The following is a 24846-nucleotide window of genomic DNA, read 5'->3' on the forward strand; positions in this document are numbered from 1 at the left end:
GGAATCAGAGCCACGTTTGTTTACATTTCTGTCTTAAACTATAAATGTAAACAAGGCGAAGACTGAGCATGACTGAATTATAACTAATCTTAACGTTGCATTTTAACATGTGTGCTAGCATAACCATGTGTACATGTTTGTCCTGCTGTTTTATGAAAATTTTTTTTCCTCCTTCCTTGATGGTTCATCCTCCAGATCAGTCACAAGTGGTTGCTTTTCTTTCTCTGAATTTTTTAAAAATTGTGGCTTAAATTACTAGAAACGTGTTTGAGAATGTTCACCAACTGGGTGGGAACTCGCCTCAGTGAAAATTTCAAATTTCATTTTAACACGGTTCCTCAACATGCTTTTAACTAGTCTTAAAAATGTCTCTAATATTCATTTTATTTGTATTTGGAGCTTCAAATGAAACCTTTTGTAAATATTTGCCATGAACATCCTGTATCATTCATTTATTATTTGTTGTTATTTTTTCCTCATGCAGTCAATAGAATCCATTTAAATGTGTGTATATCAGAAGTATTCTGCCTTTTAAAAAGTTCAGACATTCTTTTGTAAACAAGCTGTAATGATTTAGCTGACCTAAAGATTATGCTGAAATAGCAACAGGCCTCTTTTTTTTTAGTTTTCCTGTGCAGGTGAACATTTCCCCTGGCCAATATGTAGTTATTATGGCCTAATTTGCCATTATTTGTTTCCACATTTCTTTGGCCTTGGGCACTTATGATAGCCAGCTCAGGTAATCACCATATTTACCTCTGCCTCCATACACAGTAATGAAGGGTGTTTAGACGCGACTGGTCTTTGAGTGGTAGAGAGTAGCAGAGGACAGGGGATGTGTGGTTCAGAGTAGGGGAGCTGGGGGTCTGAGGGGGACAATAGAGCTGCTTCTTTTGAGGTGTAAAACCTCTTTATTTCCATGCTGAAGTGGTAATAAATAACAGTTTTTCAAAGCGAATACCTTAAAATTTGATCAAAACCATTACAACTGTCCTTTTTATATTTAATGCACGCATGATTATTAATAAGGCCGACTCAGCTACATCACAAAGCGGTTTGGACCGGTCTTTTTTTTTTTTTTTTTTTTTTTTCGGTGAGCTTTCATCATCATCATCATGCAACCTGAGTAGCTTCATCCAGTTCACCTCCATTTGGGCCCTGGTCTTTGTCTTAGCCTGTTTGATGATGACATATTGGAGATTGTGTAACAGTATATCGGAAGAGGGCTTTACCACCATGGCAATGAATATTCTGTCAGCTGTCAAAACATACAGCAGTTAGTTTGGTTTGATGTTAACCCACAGCTCAGGGTAAGATTTTAAGAAAGTTCATGCTGGGTTATAGGCTAGAGAAGTTTTGCGGAAGTTTTCTTGTGTTTTAAGGTTCTGTAGAGAATGTTCTTGATTAAAATTTGCTTATTTACAAGACACAGTCAGACATTATTATGGTGATTCTTTATTGGTGTAACGGCAATTAAAATGAGGAATAGGGCACATTAGGTTCACAAGATATAAAGAAAACGCAGAATTTAATTTAGACAGATCAGCAGAGACTTAAACTGGTTCCACAACAACTGTCTTAGTTTCTTTAAGACTGAAATAACTAAAATTCAGTGTTTAATACCCAAAATGACTTTTCTGTTGTTCCACTTTTGACATCTACACCAGACATTCATTCCGGAATTCAAGAACATTCTCAGCAAATATAGCCTATGCTCAAAGCACACTTCAGCAGTTGAAGATCTCCAGTTTAGTGTTGTCTCAGGTCTAGTCTGGAGGACTTTCACCTGTGGCCATCTTGTGGAAATCTGTGAAAGTCTTGCTTAACTACAGAGTAACTATAGTCTGCATTAGCTTTTGAATATGACTTTATGAATCAGTAATGCACTATGGGTTTCTGCTGACCCAAAGGCTAAAACAAGGCCCCTGTCATTACTGGTTCCCATGAAAAATTTCCAGACAGTGCATGTCTCCTGATAATTACAGAATCCCAAAAAGGGTTTTTCATTAAACTTCAGCCGAAACTTCAAGAGCTGATGAAAGTTAAAACTTGAGACCAGATGTTTAATGTCAGAGCATACTGCACATCGCTAATAGTAACAACAACATGACTCATGCATCACTGCCTTTACGTACAGTAGAATGTTGTGTCATTTTTAATGATGAGTCACTGAATGGACCCATGCTGTTTCCTGCCCACTTTTGTGTTTTATGTAAGAACCCCTATACCACTCATTGTCCATCAGCCTTAACGTTTTGCCTTGGTAATCACAGAACTCATTAAAGCTAGACACCCCATGGGCTGTCAGACTGACATGGATTGTCTGTCCTTTTTTATAATGATGAGTCATGTAATTCTTCTTTCACCATCATTATATTTTCACATTCTTTGAAAGAGAATTATTGTGTAAGTCGTTATTTGCATCTCCGTTCTTCGAGTTTTCAGTCAAAAAGAAGTAAGAAGAAAGACTTGTCAGGACAGGTAGACAGTGGAGACGACAGAGTGCCTTCATGTTCTTTCACTCCATTCAGAGCAAACAGAACAGAAATGAGGAGAAAAGATTCAAAGAGGCTGCTGACAGAAGTACTGGATTCATTTACATAATTAGCATATAATTTTATGTTGTACTTTATGTTGTCATTATTTTTTTAAACTTTATTTAGTCACAGATTGCTATACTGTAAATATCTGCAAGAAATTAGAATGTGCTTCATTGAAAATTGTCTTCTTTTAGGCTTTTGAAGACAAAAATCCCCCATCATTTCTAGGAAAACCCTCTGATTATGTTGAGTGGCATAAATAACGTCAAACCCATGAATTATGCAGCTTAGTTTTGTTTTCCTGCTTTTGATTGGCAAAGCTTCCATGAAGACTAGACATACAGGGCCACTGTAAACGTCTCTGACAAGTTTTTCAAATTTGTGATTAAAATGAAGGAGAAAGAGCTGTCTTCATCTAGTTTAACGAGTCCAGTTCTGCTCATCTCCCCTAGCAACGCTGTTCATTTGTGTCTGAATTTCTCAGTTTCTTAATGTTTCACTGACTTCATATCGTGTTAAAAAAAGAAAAGGAGAAAGAAAAGTGATATCTACCTTGGTAAGTAGCACAAACCTCTTGATGCAAGTTCTGTCTCCTGTTCTTTGTGAGGGTAACAGATGTTGATGGATGTATATTTATGAGTGAGGAAGACAGTGTGTTAGGTGTTTCAGTGAAGAGAGGTTTACAAAAAGGTGACCTTGTTAGATAAAAGAATGGCATGAAAAACCAAATGATGAAAGAGAATCTCTATTCTGGGCTCATTAATGTAGATTTGAAGGTCAGCTAATAATTACAATGCAGTTGTGGGCCGGGATAGGCATCTGTTGTTTTTGCTTTGTTACAAGGAGGACGGGCTGAATTGGGTTGGAAATTGATCACAGAGACGCAGCTGTGACACAGCCATAAAGACTCTCAATCTAAAAGCAGGTTGTGTAGTGTGCGCTGTTCTGAATGACAGCGTGAGGTTCATTAAGTTCTATGGACTGCCTGAGACTCAGAGTTCTAAGGAAGCTCTGAGCTAACTATAAATGATCTTTTCTCTAAATATTGACAAGTGGGTACAGAACATCAGAGTTGATGGATTTCAGGTACTCTCCTTTTAAAGTAGTTAAGTTAGATCCGTGTGTATACTGTGAACTGGTAAGCAACGTTAGCTTATTTGGAACCTGTCATATTGAAGGCCTTTCATGTCAGTTCGTGTCCCTTAAGCTGTTTGCGATAGGAAATCCCTTCTTGTATTGTGGACAGACCTGGTTCTAATAAGTATTTGATGTAGTTGGATGACTTAACCCTGTTCCAATTTTCCTCAATGCTCCCTTTCCTTCTGACCATTTTTCTCTTAATTAATGAAATAAATGGCAGTTTTTAATGAAGACTATGTAATGGTCCTTTCGTGTTGCTTCTGTACACTCACACTCAGCCCTGTCAGAAGTTCACAAACTTTAGGAGACAAACATACATTGCACCTTCACCTTGTAAGATTAATGGGGCAGGACCCTTTGTGGTTGGTGATGGAGAAGATTCAAAGTTAACTGTACAAAGTGGGCTGACCATACAATGCAGTGGTTGTGAAGTACTGTAACTCAGTGTTTTACGGTGACTGCGGCGTGGGCCCGGTCTCTTTAGCCCAGGCTGTGTGAATTGGGTTGTATGAGATATGTTCTGGCCCTGTGGGTTCTGATTCTGCTGTTCCTGCTTGGCTGCTCTCTTATAGGTTGAGGAGTTCCTCTGGGAGCGGTCCTCGCAATAAAGAACAAAAGAGCCGAGTCGAGTTATCTTGCAAGGCTGCGTCTCGGTCAGGGGAAAAACCGCATGTATTTTTAATGTGCTGCAAATAAGAAATACAGCCGCCGCACGCTTTCTCATCCAGGGGCAGGGCAGTGGTGTGAGCCAGATTTTCATTTGTGTGAGTCTCAATGACTAATAAAAAAAAAAAAAAAGCCTTATCATTACCCACAAGACTTGGTTCAATTTAACGCTGAGCTCTGCAGACGCGGCATGGACTGTAGCCGATATTTTCAACCCTCAGTGAATCTTTGGTGGTTCATACTCGTGCTTGTGTTCGTATATATAATGTGTGTTTACCGTGTGTGTGTGTGTGTGTGTGTGTGTGTGTGTGTGGTTTGCCAGTTTAATTTATAGCGTACTGTGCTGATGAAGCCGAGGTTCAGGCCGTTTGGCAGAGCTTGTTAAGATAGCTTTTTGAAGTGGAAAAGGAAAAGCATTGCGTGAGGGGGAGTTCGTGGGAAGGAGGTCTCGTACTGTCTCTCCATTCTCAGGTTTTTGCAAAGTCCTTTCCACATGACTGGATGTTTGAACCACGCAGTCAGACGCGGCCGTGACAAGCTGCAACACGAGGAGCAATAACATCTAATGACTATCACGTATCCTGCCCTGCATCAGAACGGTACTGCTAGACGCCCTGGCATCCCTTCCAAAACTTCTTACTTTATCTTACAAGAAAGTAATTATTCTCTCATTTTGAGCATAAGAAATGCGAAGTATGTCTGGGGCTTAAAATAGAGCTATTTTGGCTTCCTCTCTACAGTGGACTTGAGTGGCATTATTACGACATGTAATATCATTCAACATCATGGGAATTTTTGTATTTTTTTTTTTTTCCAGTTTTCTAAATCGTCAGTGCCAAGGAAGGCAAACATAGAAGGAGACAAAACAAAACGGCGCAATATATTTGTCATCGTTTTTTTGTTGGCATTATTGCCATTTCAATGCAGAGGCCCAATTCATCTCAATAAATTAAGAATACTGTTCCATTTGAGCTGGACTTTTTTGTCAGGTTCAGATGAGGTTCCAGTTGCCATGGGAGAGTTCAGTGGGCTTGTTTGCTCCATCAGTTAAACTGCAGCTGTGTGCTCTCTTCCAGCTGTATGTTTTTAGATTTCCACAGAGAGCAACCTGACAAAACCGTCCTCCTACACTGAGCTGGTGTACAGTTCACATCTTATATGTCATGACCTAACTTGAGTGTAAAAGTCTGTGCTAGCCTTTCATGTTTTTTTATTTTATGTTTTTCCTTTAGTTTATATGTATGTGATTGATATTACTGGCATGCATCTTTGTTCTTTTGTTTCATAGCTCTGTTCCTTTGGGACATATGGTATTTCCCTGACGGACCGACAGGTAGCTGTGTGTTTCTTCTCGCTGCTGTGTGTCACATTTGAGAACAAAGGGAGTTCAGGAAGAAGAGGGAACATGGCAGGGAGGCTGAAGCAGACGTGACAGGGTTGTGGGGTTGCTAGGGTGTCACTCGCTAACGACTGTCCTTGTCTCTCTGTTGCGTTAACTCTCAGATTTATGACCTGTGTGATGGTTGCCACTGAGCATCCCAGCAATCCTGCTAAGTTCTCCGTGTGAGTTGAGGAAGCAGCAGATCGGGGATTTATGACTTTGCTAGAAGTTTCCTCTAGGTATCCTTTTTAAAACTGTGTGCGGTCACCTGCTGCTCCTCCAGCTTATCTGTTCCGACCACTTTTGTCTGTGTGCTGCACTATGGGAAATTCCTGGAGGAATGACACAGGAACAAATCCGTGCTCACTTTCCTGTTTAACCACCAGAGGAGCTTTGTGTGGGTGTGTGGCTGTGTGTGTGTGTGTGTGTGTGTGTGTGTGTGTGTGTGTGTGAGAGAGAGAGAGAGAGAATCTCAAATGTAGTTTCCTGTGTAACCTCCTCAAATCAGGGTGAGATGTTACAAGGTGGATGCAGGTGTGTTTTTGCTAACTCTGTGAAGTTAAATTATCCCAAAGCAATAACCAGGCTCAAACTTTAGAAGTAGAGTGGCCATCATGAAAGCAAAGATGAAAACATTATTTTTGTTTTAAACAAAAGGCTCTTTAAAGTTCCATTTTGCTATTGCTTTGACGTTTTTTTTTTTTTGAAGTTGGTCGATCAGGCTTTTTTTTTTCCCTCTTGTGTTTTTTGAGGACATCTTTGATTGGTGGAACACTCAAGGGAAGTGTGTTGGCAAGTGCAGAGACTGTTTTTTTTTTCACTCCTTGTTCTTAGTCACAACAACTGGACATGCCTCTCACTGCACACATGAATATCAAACAAATTCATAAAAAAACAAAACAAAAAAAAACCTCCCCTAAAAACCCCAGTGTCCATGACAACAAAACCACTCACTCAGATTACAGGCCTGTCTTGAGCACTGGCCACTGGCTACAATTCTGTGAGTGAGAGAGGGTGAAATTCAGGGAGAGAAAGAGGTGGGCTGTCTGCAGAACTGAAGTATGTCTCTCCACCGCAAGTCTCTCTCGGATTAATGCTGTTCATTCAGTGCAGGAAAACAGACAGCAGGGTAGAGCACTTTGTGATTAATACACACTATCAAAACTGCATTATGGCCTGATTATGGCTGGGTATAGATTTTTATTTGGGTTCTGGCTCTGGCAATTTGGACCCGTCTCGGGCCCCGTCAGCTTGGATAAAGCTGTGAGTACCCAGCTCTACGGTGTGCCACAACAACCCTGTGACTTACAGACATTCTCTACCTCTCCTCTGATTTTCTTTTTCCCCCCTCTCCCTCTCGTATGAAAGTCTGCAGGTTCTCTCTTTTCGGCAGCTGTTCCTCATTTGTTCTCCGGCTCCCCTCCTCTTGATAAGGGATTGTTAAGGAAAGTCCCCATTCATTTTGAGGATTTTAATGTCTCCCTTGATAACAGTTGCTGAAGGCTTAGTCTTGTTTTCACCCTCCGTGGAGGTAACAGATATTTTGTGTGCTTAAGACGCTCTGTATGCTCTTGAGGAGTGAGAAAAAAAAAAAAAAAAAAAACGGAGAGAAAAGATGAAAAGCGCTCCGCGGAGTGACTCACATCACAAAGGGAAAAATATTAAAAAAGAAATAAAACGGCCCACGCTAGAGATTTTTCTTTCCTCCAAGCGAGTACATTTACCAAAGTCCCTATAGAGATGAGATACGTCGATCCAGCTTCGCTCAGAGATTTCAGACAGACATGCCATTAAGGACTGCCTGTTCTCCTCTGTTGGAATCTTCTAACACTTTTCATGACATTAGAATGGCTGGGAATTGATTCAAGCTCTTCGTGACTTTTCATACCCGACCGCCTATATAGTAAATGAAGGAGATTTTTCGTAATGCTGGTTAATTAGCCTCCAGTGTTTTAACCTCCCTGGAGTAAGATAATACCCCAGGACTTAGCTTGGACTCAATTGCCATGGCGATTGGTATTTTCATCTTAAGTTGTCTGATTGTCTAAACAGGGTAAGACAAAACCATGTCCTCGCTGATGGAAGAGCTCAACAAAACAGGAAACATTACAGAGCTCTCTTCCTGCAAAGCTCCTTTTAGACTGATACAGATGGGGTCTTTTTCAGAGATTCTAAATAGCCAGTCTATTTAATTATTTCCTTGGATTTGCTTTAAGGCTGTCTGTCTGCAGGTGAAGTGTGTTTAAGATTTTATTGTTAGATGGAAGATAACATGATGAAGAAGCATCACTATGGTCTTAGTGCAGAAGATTGTACTTAAAAGGGTTTGATCATTAAAAATACAAACTCAAATGTTATGTGGCTAGTCAAAAAACCCCCCCAAAAAACAAAACTCAAGCACTATAAACATCTTCCATCAAGTTTTCTTTTCAGAAATTGTGTTATTATCAGTACTGACTACAATTACAATAGGTGCAATTAAACACGGTTTGAAATGCCAGGTCTTGGCTACTTTGAATCGAAGTGTTTATGTGCGTCTGATTGCCAGAGAACTAATCTAAATAAACCAAGGCTAGAAGGCACAAGCATGTCTCTCAGCACTGGAAAACCTGCTGAGGTGCTATTGTAAACATGTTGGCTGATCATTTTTGCACCTCTGTTCTCTCTCTCTCTCTCTCTCTCTCTCTCTCTCTCTCTCTCTCTCTCTCTCAGTGTTTTTAGTGTCTGTGCAACAAAGCTCTTGATGAAATGCGCATTCTATCAACAGAGAGCTCTCTTTGTATTCCACCCACTCACACAAGCTGCTTTTAACTCGCTAACAATGGTGTGGTAGAAAAGTGTGGAAAGCGAGTGTCATCCAAAAAACATACTTTAGCATTTTCATTTGTTGGGGGGGAGGGAAAAAAAAGCAGGATTTTCTGACACAAATATTACCTCTCTGTACCTCTGTTAATGATTAGTGACAGTGAACTAAATGACATAATTAATTTTCTTTCTTCATTCATTTGTTTCGGCATCACGGTTGATTGAAATATATACGCTTGATGTAAACAATCGTTTCCTGTGCCCCTTAAGCGAACTTCAGCTTCGGGCACATGCTGACTTTACTTTCCTGCAACACGCAAATTAACAGTGGCTTTTTAATCCCCTCTAATCTTTTCTCCAAGTGCAAAGTCTGTAACTGACAACAGCAGCTAAAGATTCTCAACTCATTTTAATGGCATTGCTCTCCAGTAATGAAATCCCTTCTTGACATTACCTTCAGATGAACTGAAATATTGGAGGTTGGGGTTGTGATGTCTGTGGTAATGAGGTTGGGAGTCGCCACGTCATACTCATAAAGCAGTCATTATTACTGAGTCATTGTAATGCTGATTGACATAGATTAGGTTAGATTAGACAAAGATTAGAGCATCTTTTTTTAAAGTGAGAATTAGAGTATTTTCCCTTTTTTTTTTTAGGCTTTATTTGAGTGTTAGTGTTCAGTTGGTACCTGAACCCTCAACCCTATTCTAGCGAAGATCTGAAACTCACCATCAAAGCAAGATTTCCTCTGCTGTGTGCCTGCTCAAACTCACTAACCTGTCACACTCGGCTCTACCAGAGCGGTCGTGTTGGGTGGCCGCTCTGAAGTTTGGCGCTTCGAATACAAGCAGTGAATCAGGCAGTGAAATAACAGAACTGTACTGTGGTAGAATAACATGGATACCCAATTGCCCATTGTATACATCTTCAGTTGTAATACACTTGTTAATACACTTGACCTTCATGTCTTTTTTTTTTTTTCTGTCCATAGAATGACATCGTCCTTTTTTGTGGTGAAGTGTTATCTTATGACATTTGTCATCAACTAATCCTGTTTTCTTCTTTTGTCTCCTTTACAGCAAACTCCAGTCTGCTTGGCGGAGGAGGAGGTGAGTGATTGACCCTTTTCTCTGACTTATGAGTTGAAAGCCCGCATGATTATAGTATGCGGGATTTGGTTTACACTCATCCATTTTTAACTGGCATCCGTTTTCCTTGTTTTCTTAGTTGGCCCACATTGAGTTTTCATATCTTGTTCATCCAGAGGTGTTATTGGTAAATGTGTTTCAACTCTCGCTACACATAAGAGAGTGATGCATCCAAATGTGGTCATTGGTACGTTGGCCTGCTGAGGCGTGTTTGTGTAAAGTGGCAGACGGAATTGGAGGCGCCCAAGCATGTCTGGTATAACGGGGTAGGGTCGGGGAAGGGGCGGAGGGGGGTTGGCTGAGACAAGCCAAGCAGAGCAGCCTGATCCCAGAGTTCCTCTTTTGGAGATTTGGCACACATTCTGACATGATTGAAATAATCGCTCCATGGAGCAATGGGCAGTGCAAAAGAGGGGTAAAAAAAAAAAAAAAAGTCAACCCAATTACAGCAGGAATTTTGATCTGGGTGAACACTTCCCAGAGAGAGGGGAATCTAGGAGTCCCGGGATAATGAATACAGGTCAGTGGTTTTCCCTTCACATGATCCTATGTTTATCCATCTGTGCTGCAGTGTCATTTAAGATCTCTCCATTCATCCAGATCTCCAGACCAGTCATAGTTAATGTCATCCCCAGGGAGAAAACAGTTACTAGCACTTGTGACACTCTATTTGTATCCTATCACGGCCTCCTAAGCGCTGCTCTTGTCTTATCTGATGTATGGTTGAAGTCCCAGACCTTCCAGTTATTGTTGCAATGTGGTCTACTCAATGTCCAGATCCTTATCAGCCAGAGCACTGGCTCTCTCTGATTGGTCAGTCTCTTAGAAAGAAAAGCTTGATTGAGAGCAGAGGTCAGATGTGCCCACATCTCCATTGCAAAACCACTTATAGTAGCACTTTTCTGTGAATCAGTGTAAGTGAATGGCTTGGTATCTAGCACTGTTCTTTTAAGAGCCCTCTCAGTGGAGGTCATCATGCCCCTTCTACTGATCTGCAGAGATGTTCAATATTAAAAGAGCAATTTGGATTTTTCTTTATTTCCATATATTAGATTTCTGCTTTCAAATTAAGTGTCTTTGGTTGCGGTGTAGTGACTTAAGACTTATCAATTAAACAATTCATATGTGAGAACATAAAAAAATCAGCATCTATATGTATTAAGCATCTCATAGTAGCAGTGTTATCACTTCAGACCAAATACTTCTGAAAGGCGAAAACTGATCCTAGATCAGCACTGTTATACAAAAGCTCTGAGAAATTTGATGCATACTACTCTTTATTTTCAACAGACTTGTAAAAGACAGTTGTTCATTAGCAGAGGTGAAGTTGAAGGTATGATGGTAATTATCTATTGCTTCAAACAGTTCAACAATCGAGATGAAAGTGCTTAATTTGACCATTTTACACTAAAGGGATTCTAATCAAAGCTCCCCTAATTGCCTTCTCCTGTTGGAATTTCTGGAAAGCTAATTAACCCCAAAACAATAAGATGTTTGGTGTTGTTTCAAAACCGGCCTTGGCAACACTTGGTCGGTACGGTTTCTTAAATACTTCTTAACACACAACATGAATGTTACGTAATGCAGTTGTTTTGGGAATGATTTTCAGGATAGCAGATATTTCAGTTCTCTGTAAATAATTGCACTGTCAAGGGAAGAGCAGATTGGCAAAAGGCTCTCCCTGTAAAAATAACTTGTCTCTGAAGAGGAATGTCGTCTCGATTGAAAACGCTTTAGATGGCAAAAGATCACTGGCTCTATCATCTTGACTTCCCTTGCTAAGCCCAAAGAATGTTTTCCTTTTTATTTTACCTCAAAACAAAGCCCTTCATCTTTTCTTCTTTATCTGTATGTGTCCAAGGTGGGTTTATCTCTGAGCCTGTTTATCACAATTGGATGGCTGATACATAAACCCGTTTTCTTTACTCACCTCTCTCCCACCTTCTGTGGTCAGATGGGTGAGGACCTCCAGGTTTGACGGATCTGTCTTCATCGAATCCTGTTACAACAAAGAGCCTCTCTTGTCTCATGTGTGCTGTTCACTGCTAAAGAAAGGTTTGGCTTTGGTCAGGAATGCCAGGCAGTGACGCCTGTCCACTGCATTGTTTAGAATATACCTCAAGAGACAGCTTTGCCTGTAATGAAACAGACATTCAGATAGTGGAGAAGCTTAGTTGAATGGAAGTGGTTGATTTTTGGTTCTTAGTTGTTGTTGTAAACTTTCATTTGGATTCTTCTAATCACTCGCAACAACATGTTACACTAAATGCAACCCGTAGTCAAGGCCTATCCTGTTGCTTAGTGTGGAAATTAAACGAAAAAAAAAAAAATCAGTATGATCAATAGTTTAAGCTCAGTTTGTCTCTCTCAGATGACTCTTCTTCATCTTACATGTGCAACCTTTTTCCTTCTGTAACAAACATAAAAAACAGAAAAACACATAAAACACCTAATTTTGCTGAAAATAGCAACTTGATTGCACCGGGCTAAATGAGGCAGTTTGGAGATGTGGGTGATTATAAACCTTATGGGGTGGGGTGGCTGGAGTACCAAGTGGTGATGCAGTCCCTGTTGACTAAGGTTGATGTAAATAACAAAACCTGTTTTTTTCCATTCTCTCATGGCGTAACATAACGATGTAGCTCTGAGAGAGGCAGTTCCAGTAGCTGCTCTTTGATGTCTTCATTCAGAGGGGAAACTGGTTCATTAACATTCTAACCATAACCATTTCTCCATTTAGCAGCAGGCTTAAAACGAGACCACCCAAACAAATCGTTCTTCTTAGGTAAGGCCTTCCCTCCCTTGCAGGCCAACAGAACAGGAGCTGCTCCTGAGGCTTAGCCACCAACGCACTACCTCGCTGCCCAGGAAGAACAAAAGAACAGCAGTGCATTGCGGATTTCCAGTTACAACTTGCTTGGAATATGCAGTAACTGTGTGTAATACCGAACGAATTCCCTTTTTAAAAAGTCATATCAGACTGAGTCTCAAAGATGAACATGAATTTGCTGGACACATATCGTTTTATTTTGTATAGTTGAAACCTGAAGGGATGCAATAGCTGAATTTTCCCTTTCACCAGGCCGAGAGCTCGTTGTGTTTCTTACCAAGTCGGCCCTTTAACATTGTGCCATGACACACAGTGAGTTGCATACCTTGAAAAAAGCAATTAGGAGCGTATGTGTTCTCAGCACCATCCTGTAGCCTGGAGCTGGAATGGCTGTTTTGAAAATGTGTGTCTGTGAAGTGTTCAGGAGCGCTATTTCAGAGCAATAGGTTTTAAATTGCTTTTTCACACTTTGAACCCTCCTATTGATACCTGACATTTTGCACACCATGGCATATTAAAATTTGTACATTATGTTTTTATGCGTGAATTTGGTCCAGGACAAATATGGATCTCTATTTTTCCACAGCTTTTCATTTGAGCCGTTTTGAATGGGCATTTTAGTCCTTCCTATCCGTGTTTTCTTTGGCTTAGTGTTACAAATAGTATTCCCTTTTTCTGTCACACTTTTGTCCATGCAACATCAGTGTGTGCACTGCATGTAGTTGACGGTGATGCTTTTTCCCTTTGTTTCTGTTTTCATTTTTATGAAAATTTAATCACTCATGACCATTTATTACATATTCAGATGTAAGGTTTGGAATCATAGTGACCTGTTATGCTTGACCATGATGCATTTTCCTTCAGCTGGAATTTTGGTTGATTTGGGCTTATAACCACTGCTGTTTTCTCAGCACGAGTGTTCTGTCCTGTTTTGTCCACGAACGTACGTTTGCCCTAATGATAAAGTTTCAAATGATTCGTAATTGCTGTGGAGATGCTGTCAAAGTTGTGCGAGCTTTTTTATCCCCCTGTTTTTTTTCCCCCTCAATGCGTCATGGCAGCCTTTTCACGTTCCCTTCATGGTAGCCTGTGTTACTTCATTCATGCCCAGTATGTATCCTGTCTTTGCTCCAGCGTGACAGTCAGCAATGAGTTCAGAGCCCATACATTTGCAAACAGTATTCTCGCTTCATCTGTTTGGTCTGCTGGTTGTGCTATTCCCTTGACAACAGCCTAGAGCTGGAATGGAGGGTTGAGTGGAAGAGAAGTCTTTCTGTCGTCTTGAACGCAATTACCTTCATATCAAAGCTGTGTAAACAGATGTTATTTCTTTCTCCTCCTCAGCTTTGTGTTATTTATTGGAATACCAAATATCAGCCTGCCAAATCTCTTCACTTTGCCTCATTTCATTGTCTTTTAATTTAAAGGTCCTGATGAGTAGCATTCAATATGCAGATAATGGGTAATTCTCCTGTTTTTTGCTAGGTATTCTTCTGTAGCTAATAATCAATAATGCTCAGACGCCATTTCATTCACACACCTGCTCATCAAAGCTCTGCTCGTTGGGTCTGGAACAAAACCCCTCACACACCTGCCACTTTATCTCCACTCCCATCCATCCTTCAATTAGGACCTGTGATGGTGCACAAACTGTGGAATTCCCAACTGCTGGCAAACTACTTACATATGCAGACATGAAAGGATTTGATTGATCTCAACAAGGTTATTTAATGCATCAATGTAAAACCTTTTCTTCTCCCCCAACAAGCACATGGTTTTTCACTCACTTTCTGGGAAAACTTTCGCCCATAAGCCCTCACCAACACGTGTCACAACCTTGACAACGAAAGACAAGAATAGGCTCTGCAGACACATTTCTTGGCCAATCCTGAGTGATGGATGAACTAATTTATGGAAAATGATCACACCATTAGTTTTAGGCTACTTCAGTGAGCACTATATTTAGGAGCTGTGGTATGTTATGGGGGGTGGGTTGAATGGGGGGGTGGGTTGAGTGGGTGGGGGTGTGTTAGAGGCACATTGAGGGACTTGTTGAGGTTAGGCTTCATTCAGTTCTGATGAGGGGTGTTTTACAGATATGTGCTTATTTCATTTAAAAGACATTTAGTTTACAATTAAAGCATGTGTTTTATTGCTTGAAATCCGATGGATCATGCCAGAGCTAATCTTCCAGCGGGTTAAAACTGTAACTTTAATATTAAACCTTAATGCTGTGTCAGTTAGGACTGTAGCACTAAACATGTGAAAATGGTGACTTGCTCTTTGCCTAAATGAACAGCTTTTTTTTTTTATCAGTTACTCATTGTAAGCAATAAAAAATTGAGAGATTTTTAACCTCTCTCATGAATTTGTCACTGTACTTGTAATAATCTTTTGGAAATTCTTGTAGGTGAACAGAAGCATTCTAGGAAGGGAGGAAAGAGCGTGCTTTCGCGTTGTTAAATAAATGAAAGTTTATGAATTTTTCAGATGAAAATTTCAGGAAAGGCTCATTTTTATAGGAATTGCAGTGGGAGTCGGGCAAGGTGACAGGAGTCATGAGGAGAAGTATTGTCACACAGTAGGTGAGGAAGAGAGCAGGCCATGAGCTCGCAGCTCCGTGTTCCCTGCATCTCCCTCTGAGGCAATGAATCATTCATCTCTGTCTCCACACATAAATCAAGCCCATGCCCGTGGCCATCGGCAACTATGTCATTAGGTAGTCAATGGCATCGCTTGAGCTTTGGCTCTACTGTGGATGCCAGGGAGTGTGTTTTACTTAAACAGCCCGTGTATCTGCTCTGACTCACTAATACTGTCTGTTTTACACACACACGCACACACACACACACACACACGCAGCCATACACTCATACACACTCACACACATGTGCACACACACATATACACACACATGCATGCAAACACACACACTGTACTGAACAGTTCAGTGCACTGTAAAGTGGCTGAATGTAGATTTTTACCTATTAACTCTTTCTTTCTGAAGTCTTTACTTAAAGACTCTTAATGTTTTTTTTTTTTCTGTGGGCATTCTTGACTGTAGAGTGAGCCAAGGCCAACCTGAGATTTCAGTCTCTTTTTGTCCTTGAAGCATTCGATGCAATGGGTTCGCTGCTGTATTCTGTTAAACAGCTTACATAAAACATTCTCCACAGAGGATCACCTGAGTGTGGTATACATTTGTTTTTCCTGAACACCTACAAAGAGGATAGGAAATAATCCATAATGTGAGTAATGAAGTATGTGCTGAACTGAAGCCATTTCTTCAATAAATGCTGACAAAATACAGTGTGCTTTTCTCCATAGCAGTTTCCACTTGATTTAAATGGTGCTGCATTCAATGCCTGAGTTCGTTTGTGTAATGTGAGGCAGTGACTCACTCTGTGCAGACTGACACCCAAGACCAACATTTAGAGAAATAAATAAATTTAAAAAAATACTCCAATAACCTTCTTTTCATACAAGGAGGATAGATCCTCTGGCGATGCACATACATAGTATTGCGGTCGTGTCGTCTCCTTTCCATTTGACCTGCAGCAGCAGTCCCTGTGCTGCCCGTACCCTAATCATAAAGGACGCCGACTCAAAGGTCACGGATCATTTGAATAACAGAAACATATTTATCATTTGTTTATTTGTTTCAAAGGGAAGACCTACCCAGCATTTTTCCACCAGATTTGGCCCTACCACTTCATATATGCTAAGTTCAATTTTCTCTCAGACACAGAGGAATGAACCAAATAATAACAATTTGTGTCTCCTGAACGCTGTATCACACAGACACAGACACACACACACACACACACACGCACACACACACCCCTCGCGCTTCCACCGATCCACTTCTTTCTGGGTCAGTCCTGGTGATTTCAGACAATGCTGAACATTACCCAACCAAATGTCACTATGGATTTGGATCTGGGACTTTAGTTTGGGCCTTTTTGTGTCCCAGTGAGGGTAGGCTGCACTGAGATGTGGTGCTTGTTTTTTTTTTTTAGTGGTGGCAGAAGATGCGTTGTCCTGTTAGTTGACTCAGTGGTCATTTACCGTCCTCCTGCCCCTGGCTGCGGACTGCAGCATAATTTAATCTGACAGCTTAAGAAATGCCAAAAGACCCTTTCTACAGCAACATCTATGTGTGTGTGTGTGTGTGTGTGTGTGTGTGTGTGTGTGTGTGTGTGTGTGTGTGTGTGTATATATATATATATATATATAAAACATATATTACACACACACACACACGTGCACGCACGCACACACACACAAACACACACACACACACACACACACACACACACACACACACACACATATATACACACACACACACACACATATATACACACACACACACACACACACACACATATATATTGTGAATCTGATATGAAGTGTAGAAAAACAATGAATGGGTAAATATCTTTAAATCAGTCAAAGCCAACATGGAAAAAAAAAAACCTGAAACCACTGAGACCATGTAAACTTTCAGTCAAAACTGTTAGTGTATGTTTAGAGTACTGTTATACATCTGGAATAAATTGAAGTCCTTGGTGTGAAAACCAAATTGCTCCTGGAGGCTAATAGATGGCGAAGCAGATAAGAGTAATCTGACGCGTGTCCATGTAATTGTAGAGCTTTTGTATGATCTTTATCACCAGGATGGAAATGTAGCCATCCTGTCCCTTTGTAGCATTAAAACCTGAACACTTGAATGTGAGGATGAAATAGATTTGGGACATAAAACAATTACATTCAGCATTATTAGCCAGTAATGAGGTAGTAGTGGCTACAGAATCATAGAGCGTGTAGTGGGTGGCTCAGCATCCATTTTCTAAACCATGTCGAACTTTTTCAGCAAGTGCTAATGCAATTTGGACACAACTCTAAATGGACTTCATTATATTACTACTCGTAATTTAGCTTTAGAGCATTCAGCAGCATAAACCAGACTGAATCCGAAATCAATGCTGTGTATTTGGATACTGTTATTAACCTCAGTAAAATAGGAACCATTAGCATTCAGTGTGGCTCTACAACCTCCGAATAACATAAAATGCCAATGTCCATAGGAAGCAATTAGCTTGGAAAGAGAAACCGCTTACAGTCCCGTGCATGCGTGTATGTATATTTGATGCCACTTAGACAATCAACAAATTACTGATTGTTTTATTTCGTAATACTGGTTGTCAGAGGATGGATATTGATGTTTCCAGTGGCTCACATCATACTTTAGCCATAAATAATTTATGTTTTTGTAAAGTTGTCAAATTTCACCAAATTTTGTTTCTTTCAAAAAGAAACCTGCGAAACATTAAACAAGATCTAAGTTGTTGAATATGTTTACTCTGCTGGAACACACTGTAGAGCTCACTTTCCATATAGACTATTTTTTTTTTGTCTTTAGCTGGATGAAGGTAGAAGGGTTAAAAAGTAGAGGTTGGGGGATTGTGTTGGAAAAAGAAGAATAGTAAATGAGGTAGGGATGGAAATGAGGAGTGAGGAAGAGGAAAGGCCCTGTGCGCTGTGACATCTCCTTGGCACCTCCAATGAGCAGAGACAGATTGGTCATGGTTGCCCTTTAGCAAACCAGTAACCAACTGTCAAGCTTTTTGCATCTCTCTGGAGGCAGGCTAGTTAGCTCTATCTGTCAGCCGTGCTCGCCTACGATTGGGGGTTTCTGCCGGAGAGAGAACAAGCTCCAGAGAGAAGCTGTCATCTTTTTCTTTTTTTTTTTTCTTTTTTTCCTTTTTTTTGCACACCGTCGAAGCGAGAGAGGGCATCTTTCTGTTTCAGTACTAACCTCCACCACCCCCAACCTCCCATAAAGGATGTCCTGGAGACTGCAAGATCTGTCTGGAGTGTCACTTTATGAAAATAGCATGAGCCCCTGTGGGCCAGGTTCATTCACTGCATTAACCTCTTTGTGACCGAGCTACCTGCACTAACTCTGTCTTAAAGAGGTGCATGTACCCATTCATACACACACACACACACACACACACACACACACACATACAAACACACACACACATACATACACATACACACACACACACACACGCACACACATCCCCCAGACACACTCATCACACATGTATGCTTCCCTCAGGCACTATTTTAGACATGGTTTGACTCTGAAGTGACAGAGATCCAGCTGTCCCGTCGGAAAAGAGAAAGACGATCGGCATTTCCTCCGCAGGGACGCTGGAGCGTCTGGACTGTAGGGATCAGTTCGACCACTCTGCCTAATCCACTCTTCCCAAACACTTTATTATCACTGACAGTCTTCTGCCACCACACATAAACACAGTCCTCTCACACGCCAAGGAATCTAAGATAGAGGGAGATACAGAAAGGAGGGCAGGGAGTGTAGATTGGGAAGAAAAGCAAGAGGAAGAGAAAAAGAGAAAAGGAAAGAATAGTGGGAGGGAGACACAAAGGAACAGAATGAAGCAGAGAGAAGAGAGAGAGAGAGAGAGAATCAGGGCAGAAAGGAAGGAATAGTGGAAGGAACCAAGATTGCGGGTTTGAGCGATTGAGGGGGAGTGAGGTAAGGAGCAGGGACAGACGGATGAGGATTGTGTGAGAAAATGACAGAGGAAGAGATGGAAGAAAGGAAATGTAGTTCGAGAAGGAGGCAGGAAAAAAGATGAAAACATGCAGATTAAAGAAGTGAAATGTGGAAATCGAGCGGTACAGGAGAAAAAGAATAGACGCACAGAGGCAGGGTGACCAAAGTGGACAGTTTTAATAAAGAAAGTAACAAAGTTGTTTTAAACGAATTGTGGAAAGTTGCTCTAGGTCAGTGTCTTGTGAAAGGAGAGACATACAAATAAAATTGAATTGATTTGAACGGAAGTTCAAGAGTTATAGTCGTCACGGAGAAAATGTCATCTTTCAGTTCTTTCTCTCCTGAAGTGCCACCATAAATGTGGTCAGTTGTGATATTCAGAAAAGAGGAGGAATATTTTTGGAGAGTCCTTCCTCTTAAATATGTTCAGTAAATCTGAATTGCATTCACTGTATTTCTCTGCTTAACTAACATACATTTCTCTGGTCACTGATTGAATTTTTCACTCACAGAAAGATTTTATCATTAAGTTATAAAGACTTGTCATTTATGTCCAGCTCCTACAGGACAATCAACACAGTCCATTTCTCCACATTTCACTTTGTGAGGTGAATGTGCAGCTTGTTTCTGCATGTTTCCTTTTTCTTTCTTCTTTATTTTTGGGAAATGCCGCCTTCAGAAACTGAAAAAGTCATTAAAAAATATGAGTCTAAAAGAAACCAATTAATGATAGGCCCACTGATCCACCATGTTTCTGACATGAAGAGGGAATATTTACTGGGAGTTACTGAGGGGGAAAAACTCAATTTCATCTCAGTGGCATAAATGGTTTCTGTTTGGTTAGATTCATTCCAGCACATGGTTTATATGTATCTATGTGCACATATGTATGTGCGTGTGTGCGTGCATGTTGCATAATGAGCAAATGCCTTCCAAGGTCCTGTATGGCTTTTTTAAACCTTCATGTTTCCTATAGCTTTTTTAAGTGGTCAGAAAGAAGATCGTGCTGTTCATATTCATCATGTGTTGGGGTTAAGTCATCACACAACGATTCAACACACAAGCAATTGATAAGTTTCTGATGCGCTGACCTCAGAACTTCAGAATACAGAGAAGTTAGATAAGTCTATATGTATAGTGTCTGTATGTGCCAGCCTTAAGGCTTTTTTCCCCCTCACAACTGCATAGCATAATGACACTCCTACACAATGTATATGCGATTAAAAGCAAGGCTGTCTCCTTGTGACCAGCTGTGCCACTCTGTCCGTTTCCCTGAGTTCTGACTGTGCTGGTAAATGAACTCCAGTAGACCACAATGGGTGGGATTAGATTTGCACCTGGGCTTTCTGGGGTCCCCGGGGATACGAGAGAGGGCTCGAGAGGATAAGTGTTGACCAGGCACACACGGCAGGTCTGTCGTGGTGGTCCAACGGATGGCTTATCGTGGTGTGGGAGGCCTCGGCCTTGTCGTTCGTTTACACAGCGCATCAACCTTCAAACTGGCTAAATCAAGTGCAAGCCCCCCCCCCCCTTTTGTTTGAAGTGCATTTCTGTTTGCTCTCTGTAACGGTCTTCAAAGGGCTGCTTGCGGTGCCCCGAAAGACTGAAGAAACTCTGTTTACTCCAGAGTTGATTTGGAAGTCTATGAGTTGTGTGCTCTTTAGAGATCCTGCCGAGCACTTAGAGGATGGAGAAGGGCTTCTGACCCATCTCCACCGACATAATGGAAACATAGCTCACCCTCTGTGAGCCCTGCTGGAGACCTGGACGCACTTCACCATAACAGAATGAAACAGAACATAGGCAAAATGTTTCTGGAAATCAGCTGCGCATAAAAAATATATTCGTTCAGTGATTTGGGGCTGAACAGATGCTGTTCTATCTTTTTTGAATGTGTATCTGTGGTGACGTGTGTGTGTGTGTGTGTGTGTGCGCGCGTGTGTCTTTGTAAGTGTGTATGTGTGTGAATGTGTGGGCTTGCATGTGTGTGTGAATCACATGTTTCTCACTCACCTGGAGAGTCTTGCACCTCAGAATAAAGTGTTGAATAAGTGTGTATTAGATTAGCTCATTTTCTCAATGGGGGGGGAAAAAAAAACGAATGACTTTTTCCATTGTGTGAACTCATCATGTCATATTTAATTCGGGGGCTTTCTTTGTGATCCTTCTCTTTGGCCTTACACACTATTTGCTTTGTGCTCTTGACAGTGGAAAAGCTTGCTTTCAGCGTTCCACTTTCAAATGAGTGTTTATCTCACTCTCTCTCAAGAGACAGTAGTCAGCAGTGTTTCTCTGTGCACCTCAATGTATGTAGGTGTGTGGGTGACTCTGTGAATGTGTATATTTAATTATGTATGTTTGTTTGTCCCTCTCTATGTTTGTCCCTCTCCATGTGTGTGTGTGTATCTGTATGTGTATATACGGTTCAGCTCAGTCCATGTTGTGACAGGGCCAAATTGGGTGACTATAGCTATTGTGGTGAGCAGTTACTGCACTGCAGCTGTTAATGTTTTATTTACCAAGCCTTGATACAATAAGAGCAGTAATTGGTGAAATATTTCTGCCCCCTTGCCTAACCTCCTTTGATTGGTCATTTGGAACACCTCCCCCAAACACCTAAATGGACTCTCAGTGAAGCACAGGCGGGATGTCAATGTTAGCATCCTGTAGATTTCTAACTCCTCAATAATGCACGTCTCATAAATGGACCCAGACGAACATGTTTAGGGATTGATTTCACAGTTAAGACGTCAGGGCTGCTTTGTCGAAGAGAGAGCGTGTGCGTCGTGGCGATGTGTTTTACGAGGGAAGCGACCTTAAGTCGCGGTGTCTGTGATGAAAAGAGTTTTGAGAAAACGAGATGTTTAGGGCGTTATAAAGTGACAGACAGTGTGAGGGAGGAAACTCACGGTAGGTGGCTAGTTAAATCTCGCAGTCCTCTCCCTAGGTGAACGGCTCGTGATGCGGATGGTGCCTTTGATTGCAACCGGCGCACTTTATGTCCAGGTCTGCCTCGGCACCAAGCAGATGGCCGTTAAATTCTTGCATTTTATTTTTACTGGCGGTTTTAATGTGCCTCAAAGATTTACAGGCTTTTATAGCTGTCGTTTTGGAAGGAGACCGCGCTGATTGGAAACATACATTGACACCTTTTGTACGGTGAGAGAGAAGAAAAAGTTAAATAGTGTAAACACATCAAAACAGAGAGAAACTCCCTATTACTTTTTTTTTTTGTTTCTGTCATTTTATATCCTCAAATTAAATGAACATGACAATCAAAACAAGGAGCAAGAAACAACCCAAGTGTAAATTCAATTAAAGCTGACTGTGAAAATCTCTCACAGCTGAGGGAGAAAAAAAAAATGTACAACATCACATTAAATCTGCAGTCAGTCTAAACTACAGTTATTTCAGTACGCTTGAGTATGAAGCACTGCTATATACTCTGCACAAGTATGGAGTGGTACAGATGTGTTCATTATACTGGTCTGTGTGTTAGGCTGTATGTGGATGTGTGCCTTTGAAACTGAGAGACAGTTCATATCCCTCTTTACAGGATGCATTTGTGTCTGTACATTTGTGCATGTGTTCATAAGCGTGTGTGTATGTGAGTGTGAGAAGAGGGAGAAGCTGCGTTGATGAATGTGTGTGTGTGTATGTGAATGTGTCTCTCAGTAGAGAACGGGTGTGTGCATGTGTGGATGAACATGCGTGTGTGCTTGTGGAGCTGCGTCTAGTCACAGCGCGATGGATCAGTCACACCTCCAGTCTGTCGCACCGCACAGCACTTCCACAGGTCGTCTCAGACAACGAGTGTTGGATTTTTCACCTCCACTCGAGCGTGGTGCAAAAGCTTGTTAATCTCCATGTCAATCAAGGCTACATGGGCATAAAGGCCTAATTACCCAGGCTTGATTAGTCACCAAGCACTATGAGGAGGGGGAAAAACATTATCCCCCGGTATAGCAGCTCCGTGCCTGTCCCTGGCTTAACTGACCGCTGCTGGAAACCCAGGAGAGGAAAGTTAATTATGAGCCAAACTCTTCACATCTGGCATTGCTATTTGGGTTTAGAGTGTTTGCTACTAGCTTGTCAGGTGATGTTGGGTGCAAACCTAGTATGTTAAGCCTGTTTACCACTTTGACTGAGACTGCATGAGTTTATTTATTTACCAGACACAAATCCACATGAAAGACTAGAAAAAGGATATCAATATAATATATGCTTTCAGTGTCTCCCCATTCATCTTGTTCCCTAACTTGTCTGCCCCCAGGCAGAACATTAGAGGAGAAAAAGAGCGGAATCCGACCTACCGTAGAGTGTACACTTTTCTGTCCTTATATCGTAAAGTTGTTATGTCTTAAATTTGTTTTTAAGATATATTTATATCTTAAATTTGTTTATCGGCACATGTATGAGTGAAAGCGCACTGTATTACCAACACACTCACACACATGTATCACTGGTGGTTAGCAGTCCACTTTGACCGTTAACATCATATACAACACTTGTCTAAAGGGACTGATTAAAAAGATTAGAAATGCTATAATGTGATGCGAAAGGCGGTAGTGTCAGCAATGGGTTTAATGAGCTTTGCAGGCTATGTGTTTGTGCTAATGCTGCATAGATGCAATGTGTATACAATGTGCTATATATGAAACTGTAATTAAAGGCCAGAAGTAAAAATCTCACAGCACATTTCACAGCAGCCTTTCTCTGATTATTGTCTGTGAAAACACCCTGTAATATTTCTCTCTATTCTTTTTGTGTGGCTTTATATGGACTTGTTACATTTTACTAGTCTATTGTCATTCCTTCTATCCTTCCAGGATTCATCTGTTCTTGATAAATGTTGTCATTAGAATTCATCAGCAGCTCCTCTGTGGAGCTTGACTGAATACAATAACTCCTTGTGTTACCCGCCTCACACGCACGCACGCATACACACACGCACGCCACACACGTATTCACTCTCACACCCACACAACCCAACCTCAGCACCTTTGTTGTTTGAAATTAGGTAAGAGTGACAGCCCTCGCTTTTTGTCAGCCCGTTTTTTTTTTTTTTTAACGTGCATTGGTCAGTTTAGGTCAGAGGTCAGTGCATTATGGGTAAAAAGGGGCCAAGGTTCCTGACAGGGCAATTTGCTGTCTGTTCTACGGGGTGAGCTCACACAATAGGCTTCACGGCTCCGAGTGAGGTTGTGTGAAAGCAGCCAGGCTGCACTAACTGGCCCCTGGTTAGGTTGGGGAGAGCCCTCCAGGTTTAGTGCAGTTAGCCTAATGATCCTTAATCGACTCTCTCTAGACCTTTCACTCTGCACTCATAACCGTGAAACTCAGTTTAAGGAGAGGAGGTGAGCACAGTGTCACAGATCAGAATGAAGAGCACATGTTTCATATGAAAAGCATGTTTCATACATAATGTAGCGTTTCATGTAATTTTGCTGTTGAGGAAATTAGTGTTTTTCTTTGAACATTTGATATCTATTTGATCTATCTTAGATACATGGGAATGTCATACCATGCTATGTATATTACATGTGGTTGAATTACTGGCATTGATATTCAGATGGTATGTCTTTCAGCTTGAGAAAGCGAATAAAATGAGCCTAGTATAATTTTACACATTTATTTGGATCAATATGAGAACTTCCATCCCAACTGTACTATGGATTATAAAAGGATTCTGTTTAAGCAGTCTTTTGCTAAAATATGATGGTGTCTGTATGAATGTTCTATGA

General features: G+C 41.0%; 1 protein-coding gene across 1 annotated transcript in view; it reads left to right on the forward strand.

The window, feature by feature from the left end:
- Positions 1–24846, forward strand: part of macrod2 (mono-ADP ribosylhydrolase 2) — a 399802-nt gene that overhangs the window by 101103 nt on the left and 273853 nt on the right. The window contains exon 4 of the mRNA XM_030770327.1: positions 9612–9641. Within this exon, the coding sequence (XP_030626187.1) occupies positions 9612–9641 (30 nt within the window). The remainder of the gene's footprint in view (positions 1–9611; positions 9642–24846) is intronic.

Source organism: Chanos chanos, chromosome 4 (genome assembly GCF_902362185.1).
Source record: "Chanos chanos chromosome 4, fChaCha1.1, whole genome shotgun sequence".
NCBI classification, from domain to species: Eukaryota; Metazoa; Chordata; class Actinopteri; order Gonorynchiformes; family Chanidae; genus Chanos; species Chanos chanos.